We start from the raw sequence: 10319 nt of genomic DNA, 5'->3' as shown, positions 1-10319 counted from the left end.
GCCAAATCCCAAGAGAAACGCGTTTTGCCAAAAGGCCCGGGATATTTTGCGCGTGCGCAGAAGTAGTTGGCGGAAATCAACCGTTGGGATTCTGGCAAGGTCTGGTTGCCTTGGTAATAACGGACAACCGACAACGCTCCTCATCCCTCAGCGAGGTGCTTCGGTCCCTGGTTTGTGTACTGCTGTTTGACTTATATGGTGACCCTCAAGATTTGCAAATTTGCAGAGGGTCTGGATACTGAGGTGAAAGGCACCTTTCGTTTTAGAGGGAAAGTATACTTCCTTTCTGCGACGCATCCCTTTTACAAAAAGACGCAAATGAACAAACGCGCAATCAACTAATGAACTCCCACCCCTCCCCCAACTTAATTCCAGGATCTTGGGTCTGCCCTCCCCGCTTCTCCGAAGCTATTCGGGCAGTGTCCGGACTTCATCGGAGGGGGCTAGAATCCGGCGTCTGCCTCTTCACCCCCAATATCTCCCGGCCTGACGCACGCGTGCTGACAGGGGAGGGGAGAGGGGAAAGCGTCTCTCGCAGAGAGCTCGCGGTCAGGGCACCCGAGAGGAGATGCCCAACCAGGGTCCAGTGTCCGACTGGACGGAATGCAGTTCTTCCGCAGAGCCGCCTGCAGTGGCCAGGGCCGAGGGTGGCGGCGGCGGGTGAGGCTGCGGGGCCCTGAGGGTTTTGGGAGGATGGCCGTCAGCCCTTGGTCGTGATCCCGGGGTAGACGAGGGGGTGGGAGCTGGCTGCTCCTGTGGACTGGTCCCTAGTGTACTGAAGTGAGAGGAAGGGAGAACCTTTGTTGTGGCCGACTCAGTTTAGGGGACGGGCTTCTGAGGAAAGCTGAGGACAAGGGTTGGTGCAATGACTGACTAAACGCAGTGACTGCGACGGTCGTCTGGGTGCTTCTTGTGCCCCAGGGGGCGCTGCGAAATCTGCTTGAACGTTTGCCGTCTGGCCACTGTATTTCTACAAAAAGGGGTTGGCAGGCTGGGCGTGGGGGGTTAGGGAGGCACCAAGGGAATAGACGCTCAAAGGAGCGCTTCCAAGTCAACAAATCATTTCCCTGTGTGACATTAGTCATCTTTATGTCAAATTGAGATTCAAAATCTGTAATGAGACAAGTTTTAGAGGCACCTTGAATTTGGCATTTTCTTCATTCAATAGTTCCTTTTTCATAAACCCTTTTGAGCAGGTTTTTACTTTTTTTTTTTTAACTGCTTAGTGGAAACTTTTGTATTTTAATTTTTAATTGAAGAACAATTACTTTACAATATTGTAATGGTTTCTGCCATTGGGTTTTTACTATTATTTCCTGGACGCTGAAGATAGTTGGTGAAATTGCTGTTGGAGGCAGTACCTCATCCCTTGCATCAGTTATTTCCTAAAAGTGAGAACTGCCGGATGTTCCTCTCAAGCCCATAGTCATGGCTCCTGCTGCACCCATGGCCATCTTTAAAAATATATTTATGTGTTTGGTGCATTGATGACTTCTAAAGATGGGATGGTGCTATGTTCCTCTTTTCTGCTCTTCAGAGTGTTTAGCAAAGTTCTGGATCCTAGTATATCAGAGCATCAGTGAATTCTTGGACATTGAAAAAATTGTAGGAAGAGGAAAAGGGGAGTGTTTTGTCTTAATTTGAGAACCGAAAAAATGAACTGTACAAACATTCTAGACCAACTTAGTTCCAGTTCACCTTAAATTACATATAATAATTTTATTAAGAATAAAGGAAGAAGATACCATGGATAGCACAGAAGCCCAATTACTTCATTGAGCTCAGTGTAGGAATTAGATTCTGAGGCTGTAAAATTAAGGCCAAATCTGGCTTAAAGTAAATACTTTATATATAGTATGGTAAAAATCTCTGATAATTCACTTTGAAAAAGCCTGGAGTCATTAGGATATAACCAGAATTATAGGAGAAGGCTTTGCAAGACATTATATCTGATGGAAATGGAGAGTAAAAAGCATATGTAATACTGTCCGTATTTTTCATTTAAAATACTTTATTTAATGTTTATACAACTGTCAATTGTTACATATTATATACATCCTTTTTTTCTTAGGTCAGCTGGACATTCTTATTACCAGAATTCCAAAGGTACTGGTGAGTAGAGTATATAAAGCAGATAATACGCATCAATAATATGGCTAAGAGAAATAAATTTTGCTATAAATACTAACACAATGGAATTTTTAAAAGTCTTTATTAGCATCTTTGGTAAACTCAGTTTTTAAGATTTTCAGAGAACAATCCAGCAGGTTCTGTCTCCTGCTAAGATATCTCACATCAGGGACTTCCCTGGTGGTTCAGTGGCTAGGACTCTGTGCTCTCAGTTCAGGGGGCCCAAGTTTGATCTCTGGGCAAAGAACTAGATCACATATGCTGCAACTAAGACCCGGAGCACCCAAATAAAATACCGCACATCAAAAGAGTACTTCAAAATTGCAGTGAATCTGAAAAGAACTGTTTATAACTGATGTTGGTTGAAAGGACAGAACATAACCTGGGGTTTATATTAATATTAATACAAAGATTGAAGGAAAAAATTCTCAATTGTACAACTTCAAAGAACATAAAATATTTTTCAGTGCTGTTGTTTTCCTCTCACTTGACATTAAGGATATAGCTGCTGGAGGTAAGAGGTTAAGACAGGCCCCCAAAGACCTCTCACTAACTTTTTGTGGGTGAGCAATTTCAATTCAAATGATGTATAAAACTTGAATTCACTTTGCTTTTTATTGGAAAATTTATAGTCCTTACAGTTACCTAGGAAAAACACACATATTTGTGTGTGTATGCATATATCCACATAACTTTATTATATATACATGTGGTTGTTTTAAAATGGAATTGCTGAATCACATGGCAATTCTGTTTTATTTTTTGAGGAACTGCCATTACTGGTTCCTCAGCAGCTGCACCAGTTTGTATTCCCAGCAGCAACACACAGAGGTCCAGTTTCTCCACATCCTAGCTAACACTTGTTTTCATTTTTTGATGAGAAGGAAATGGCAACCCACTCCAGTATTCTTGCTGAGAATCCCATGGATGGAGGAGCCTGGCAGGCTACAGTCCATGGGGTCAAAAAGAGTTGGACACCACTGAGCGACTTCACTTTCACTTTCTCTCACTTCCATACTTATGGATATGAAGTGATATCCCATTGTGATTTTGATTGCGTTTCCCTAATGATTAGTGATAGTGAACATCTGTTCATGTGTTCATTAACCACGGGTATATCTTCTTTGAAGACATCTAAAGTCTAAGTCCATAGCCCATTTTCAGCTGGGTTGTTTGTTGTGTTTAACTATTGTTTTTAAAGATTTCATTTTCTGTAAATAAATGCTAAGCTTCTGAGGAATTAAATTTTAGTCCAGTTCTAATATGCACCTCAGAACTGTTAACAAGGACACACAAAATATATTCTTAGATAATTACTCCACACTTATGATATGAAAAGGCTTAAAAAATAAACTTTCAGTATGTTGAATTGGTGTTCATTTTATTATTACAGATTCCAAATTATGTTTTAAGGATCATAATAATGTAATTTCTGGATGATTTTATATTTGTTGGTAAATCAGCTAGTCCTTTAGTATGCAAATGTAGTTCTTAGTTATCTGCACTAACCATCCAATTTCCCAAAATCTTGAAGAAGTAATTAAATTTAAGGTTTAATATGTAAAATTACAGTGGCTTTGTTATCAATAATAACGGAAACAAAACTGTGCTTATTTAGTTTACCTCGTACAGATTTTTAACTTGGAATTTGTTCTGCCAGCTTTGTTTGTAATAGCCCCAAACTGGAAACAACCCAGATTTCCATCAAGAAGTGGATGGATAATCAAATTCTGGTATATACATGCAATGGAATAAAACCCAAGAATAAAAAGGCACTATCTATTGTTACACATTACATAAATAGATCTCAAAATAATTATGTTGAGCGAAAGAAGTCAGACAAAACAAGAATATATACTGTATATTTCCGTTTATAACAAACTCAAGAAATTAAGCTATAGTGATAGAAAATGCATCAGTGGTTGCTTGGAGAGAGGAAGTGTATGGGGAGGATCGGAATGTAAAAAAGTTATTTTCTGATTAAACTTTGCCAGGCACTGTTTTTCCCCAAACTGCTAGTAATCCTGAGTTATCTTAACATATGTGAGGCTAAAAACTACTTTCCATTCTTCTGCAAAAACATCTCAACTTTTATTTTTATTAAAGGCAATTACTTTAATGTACCCACATCCATATTTGAAACAATGAAATAACTGAAATTATGTAAAAATAAGTTTTAATTAATTTCTGCAAAGCTCTTCATTTTAACACTGCCTTATTAAAGGGACAAAATGTGTGTTATTCTATGTTGCATCTAATATAAAATTTTGAAACTACATCCTGAAGTCAAATGAATGATAAAGTATTTTTGAAAATCTTTTAAAAGCACAAGTCCTGCATGTATATTCCTGTTTAGTGTGGTCTGACATACAATGAACTAAAGAAGTATACTGTCAACAGTTTGCATCTCAATTCAGTTCAGTCGCTCAGTCGTGTCCGACTCTGCGACCCCATGAATCGAAGCATGCCAGGCCTCCCTGTCCATCACCAACTCCCGGAGTTCACTCAGACTCACGTCCATCGAGTCAGTGATGCCATCCAGCCTTCTCATCCTCTGTTGTCCCCTTCTCCTCCTGCCCCCAATCCCTCCCAGCATCAGAGTCTTTTCCAATGAGTCAACTCTTCGCATGAGGTGGCCAAAGTACTGGAGTTTCAGCTTTAGCATCAGTCCTTTGCATCTCAGCTGAGTTCAAAATAATTTTGTCCAGATGTAATGATTATATATAGTAAATATTTATAAATGTCTTTGATTTTTTTGTGTGCTCTAAAACCACATGGCAAAAAATAAATAAATAAATAAAACCACATGGCAATCATAAAGTCTCTTCAAATTTAACAGTTTGACTAAAACTAGTACTCCAGAATAATCACTGACACATGTAAACAGATAGATCTTAGTAATTGTTAAACCAATCTTTGCTCATAAGAGTCACATTATAATGTCCTTGCCTACAGACAGAATCAAAGATGGACACAAAGTGAACTCGCCTAGAGCCAAGCTGCAAGAGTTGTGGAAAATGCCTCAAACAGTTCACACCCCTAAGTCAATGACAGAGCCTTCCTTTCTAAAGGTATGCTAACTAAGTACCAATATTTTATTTAAATGCTAATAGTCTTTGTATTCAGAGTTGAACTTTTTATTGAATCTAGTTCAGAGAGTAAAGCACTGTAGAACACAAGTATACCCAGCACACTGTCTTAGTGAAGTCGCTCAGTCGTGTCCGACTCTGCAACCCATGGACCGTAACCTACCAGGCTCTTCTGTCCATGGGATTTTCCAGGCAAGAGTACTGGAGTGGGTTGCTATTTCCTTCTCCAGGGGATCTTCCCAACCCAGCGATGGAACCCGGGTCTCCCGCATTGCAGGCAGACGCTTTACTGTCTGAGCCACCAGGGAGGAGTCCATAAATATCTGCTGGGTAAACTCAAGAATCAATGCAAGAATTTTATCATTATAGATTCCCTTTCATAGGAATATTTTCATGCTTTGTGATACTTTGGCTTTAATGTACATCTTCACTCTGGAAGCTTAGTGCCCCAAGCACAAAGATGTCTGAGGAAAGTTCCACTCTAGAGATAGAAACCCAACCTCGTAAAGATTTTGCTCAAGGACTCTGAAATTAAAAGCAAGCAAGAAAATGGCAACAAGTATTTCATGACTGTTGATCTGTATTACCTATTAAAGATCATAGCTGCCAGAACTAATCTCTCTATAGCAATGTAAATTAGGGTTATTAACGAGGTGTGCAAATTGGTAATTTTTGAGCCAGATTAATATAGTTGAATTTGCATAAGTAAAATGTACAGATGGTACGACACTCCTGAACATTTCATCCTTTCAGATATGGAATATTGCCAACCTCTGTTCTACAATGCAGCTATACATCTTTTGTCTTTTAGCATCCAGACCTCACCTTAGTCGAGAAGCGCTACCTGTGTAGCGTTGCTAAGATCTATAATGCAAACTATCTGAGGACTTTAATGAAGAGGCACTACATGCATGTGATCCAGCGCAGCTCCCAAAAACCAGGCAGGTGTACCTCCAGGTAGTTTCTCAATAGTTCTCACAAGAAACAAGAGAGCATTCTAACACAGGTGATTTGTGTACAGGTGTCCTCACTCATCACAGGGGCCACCTCAGTTCTCGTTACTCACAGAAGCAGCATTACCCCTGTACTACATGGCGACACCAGCTGGAGAGAGAGGACTTGGGGCCTCCTAACACTGCAGCTGCATCTGCACCTGAGATGATACAACATTCGCTTTGGCGACCAGTGAGAAACAAAGAAGGGTCTGTTTCCTTTTGTTTCAGAGACAAAATGTACCCCCAACTTTACTTGAAGGGTAGCTAAATGATGTTGTATCTCATGCTCCTTGTAAGTTCGCTTTAAGTTCAGAATAGGTTGGACAAAGGCACAAAAAAGTGCTATCTTATGGCCTCTTTATTGAGCTAACTGGCATATGCTACTTTTTTTTATATATATATATGTAATTTTATTTATTTATTTTTGGCTGCACTGGGTCTTTGTTGCTTTGCATGGACTTTTCTCCAGCTGCAGCGAGCGGGGGCTACTCTTTGATGAAGTGCACTGGCTTCTCACTGAGGTGGTTTCTCTTGTTGAGCACAGACCCTTGGTGCACAGGCTTCAGCAGATGCAGCAGGCCGGCTCCCGTAGTTGTGGCTCAGGGGCTGAAGAGGGTGGGCTCAGTAGTTGTGGCTTGTGGAATCTTCCTGGACCAGGGATCGGATCCACGTCCCCTGCATTGGTAGGCAGATTCTTAGCCACTCTGCCACAAGTCCTGCTACTGCTTTTAGAATTTTGTGGAATTGTAAAAATTTCTATCAGCTAGAGCCCTTTTAAATGATTCCCACTTAAATTCAAAATAATACAAACTCTTCCAAAAGGAGTAGTATACGGTGGCTTCTGCACAGGGGAATACTATAAACCAAAAAGGAAAAAAGAGATTAAGATGCCTGATTATTCAACCTATGCTACAACTGATAGCTTTGCATCTCAGGGTTAATAAGTCATGTGAGAATTCAGGGGCTAAGAGAGTCTCTTTGGTGATGCCGGCAGCTTAATAAAAATGTGTATGGTCTTCCACATATACTAGACAACTGTGCACTTTGCTAGTTCCAATTAAGATGCTTCTCTTTCTTACAGTTTAAAAACTGGATATGCATCTAAAACAAGATGTAAATCACTGAAGATTTTTAGAAAACCAGGCAGACCGTTCATGCAATCAGGTAAATGTGGAATTTTTAATATATGTTTTTAAAAATGTTATGCTTTGAAAATATTAAACCCAATATAGCTCCATTTCTATTAGAAAAGACATTAAAAATTTTGAAGTGTGATTTGCTTACATTGCTCCAAACAAAACATGAAATCGATTTCTGTTTCCACATAAAAGAACATGTCAGGGAAGTTAACATTCAGTGTATTTCTAAGTAAAGATATTATAGTGAAGGCCAGAGACTTAACAATGAAATTTGTCAGAACTCAGAGCCATAAACATGACCTTTTCATGCCACAGCAGTTCTTTTATGAGATAGTGTAATTTTCTGACAGATAGCATTGAAAACTTTTGGCTACTTGTGCAGCATGAGATCTTAGTTCCCTGACCAGGGATCAAATCTGTGCCCCCTGCAGTGGAAGCAGTCTTAACCACTGAACCACCAGGGAAATACCCTAATAGCAAATTTTGTATGAGTCAAATAGTTAACAAAGGGCTATATCACCTATTCCATTTTGTTAAATATTCAACAAACCAGAGGAAGCAAACCAATTATTATTAGCAAAATTTTGCAGAGCTACTCAGATAAATCATTTAGGAAGGACTGGCTTAAAGGATCCTTCTACCCCAAGTATGACAAAATGAAAAAGGCAAAAGAGGAAGGAAGACTCAATGCTCAGAAGTATTTCTCAGAATTGATAAAGTGGAAACGATTAAGTGGAAAGGATTAAGTGGAAGTTAAACAGTTACCTAGTTACTACCACAGTAGGAGGGAAGTGGGTAGGAAGTAGGGAAGTTAGGCCTTCTGAACCCCTATCCCACTGCTGTGTGACAGCACTGCCCAGCTCTGCTGTAAATAACATAACTATGCCTACCCAAGAAATGAGGGAAAGGGCAGGGTAGAACCTAAGTATGGTTCCAAAAAGAACACCTGAAGGAAACCACAGACAGAGGAAAAGTCCCTGTGGTGCCAAGAGAAAAGAAACAAGAAGAAACTTAAGGAATGGAGAATACTAAAACTATAACTTCCCCCAGTGAAAAGATTTTTGCAAAGCAATGGGAAAACAGGACTTAGTAGCAAAGAATTTGCTATAATATAACCTGATTTGAATACAGTATTAGGCAACTTACTTTTAAAAAGTGAGATATTTAGGGGGAGGGGGAAGTCATGAAATTTTGAAAATTACAGGAAGTTTATGGCAAACGCTTATTAGTAAGGTAGGTCATTTTGAAGCTTGTTCTTAAATACAAATCTCAATTTTCAGGATGAAATACTTTATTTCCAAAACAGACATTATAGATTCTTATTTTCCCTTCAGTTTCTGCAAATGATTCTGAATCATACATGAATGAAGAAAAAAAGGAAGAAGATTTACTAAATAAGTGTATGCAATCAATGTCAATTGAAGAACAGGGAGAACATCTGATGTTAACTTGACAACCTGAGTATTGATGATGTGCCAAAGGTGGGGGAAGGGATTGTGAATTGTGTCCTCTCTCTACATTTAGGACAGACAGTATTGTTATTCAAGTAATTTTAGTTTGTTCAGAAACTTTTACCACAATATAAAAAGTATGATGTACTTTCATGCACTACTGATATTTATGTAATAAAATTTATGTGTAATACATGCTTGTATTCCTAGATACAATTAAAATTTATTGTCACCTAAAATCTGAATTTTCTTTAAAGCTGACAAATGCATTGTATAATTCTGTTTACAAGTCCTAAAATAGCAACATTAGAATATCCTAGAAGTATTTCCTTCAGGCTGAGGAAAACTCTGAATATGCTGATATAGAACAGCCTTTGATAGAGATAATACCCTGCCTTGTAGAGAAGGTGCTCAATAAGTATTAACTTCTTGAACTTAGAAATATCAATCCTTGGAAGAAAAGTTATGACCAACCTAGATAGCATATTGAAAAGCAGAAACATTACTTTGCCAACAAAAATCTGTCTAGTCAAGGCTGTGGTTTTTCCAGTAGTCATGTATGGATGTGAGAGTTGGACTGTGAAGAAAGCTGAGCGCCAAAGAATTGATGCTTTTGAACTGTGGTGTTGGAGAAGACTCTTGAGAGTCCCTTGGACTGCAAGGAGATCCAACCAGTCCATCCTAAAGGAGATAGGTCCTGGGTGTTTCACTCTATAGTGTTCTTGCCTTCTAAACATCAGTGTTTAAAAAAAATTTTTTTTTTTAATTTTTTGAGGTATAGTTGATATACAATATTATGTAAGTTTTAGGTATACAACATAGTGATGCACAATTTTTAAAGGTTATACTCCATTTATAGTTATAAAATATTGGCTATATTCCCTATGTTATACAATATATCCTTGTAGCTTATTTATTTATATTTTAAGTTTGTACCTCTTGATCCCCTTATTCCTATCTTGCCTCTCCCCCTGTAACCACTAGTTTGTTCTCTATATCCATGTTTCCTTTTTGTTATATTCACTAGTTTAGTTTTTAGACTCCACAACAAGTGATATCTACAGTAATCTGTCTTTCCCTGACTTTATTTAGCATAATACCCTCCAAGTCTATCCATGTTGCTGCAAATGGCAAAATTTCACTTTTTAATGGCGAGTAATATTCACCACATCTTCATCCATTCATCTGTTGATGAATCCTTAGGTTCTTTCCATATCTTAGCAATTGTAAATAATACTGCTATGAACACTGGGGTGCATGTATCTTCCTGAATTAAACATTAATGTTTGCAAAATTTTGTTTAAACTTAAAAGAACAGGGCATTTAACACAGTCTGAAAAATCACTGGATTTACTATGTCAAATACTATTTAGAAAATAAAACCTGAGTCCAACATTATGATCTAGAACAGTTGTTAAGGCATGAGCTCTGAAAAGTCATCTACCTTATCACTGTAACACTTGTCTGCAGTTTCATTTGGCCTCTTATTTTCATGATTTTTAAAAATTAAAACAC

At 38.5% G+C, this 10319-nt stretch overlaps 1 protein-coding gene across 2 annotated transcripts; it reads left to right on the top strand.

Annotated features, from left to right (window-relative positions):
* The first annotated feature begins 292 nt into the window (after window positions 1–292).
* FAM216A (family with sequence similarity 216 member A) lies at window positions 293–10197 on the top strand. 2 transcript variants are annotated; one of them, XM_005901223.3, is made up of 7 exons: window positions 293–660; window positions 2072–2112; window positions 5086–5201; window positions 6031–6160; window positions 6241–6421; window positions 7296–7378; window positions 8688–10197. In XM_005901223.3, the coding sequence occupies exons 1-7, from the start codon at window positions 569–571 to the stop codon at window positions 8804–8806; spliced, it is 762 nt and encodes a 253-aa protein (XP_005901285.1). In that variant the 5' UTR covers window positions 293–568; the 3' UTR covers window positions 8807–10197. The 2 variants fall into 2 exon arrangements, with proteins under 2 accessions (XP_005901285.1, XP_005901286.1); XM_005901224.3 differs by having other exon boundaries at window positions 294–660; window positions 2072–2106.
* Window positions 10198–10319: the final 122 nt, after the last annotated feature.

The sequence above is a fragment of the Bos mutus genome, chromosome 17 (assembly GCF_027580195.1).
Source record: "Bos mutus isolate GX-2022 chromosome 17, NWIPB_WYAK_1.1, whole genome shotgun sequence".
NCBI lineage: Eukaryota > Metazoa > Chordata > Mammalia > Artiodactyla > Bovidae > Bos > Bos mutus.
The sequence above is the reverse complement of the archived record's forward strand: the minus strand, read 5'-3'. Positions and strand labels throughout refer to the sequence as shown.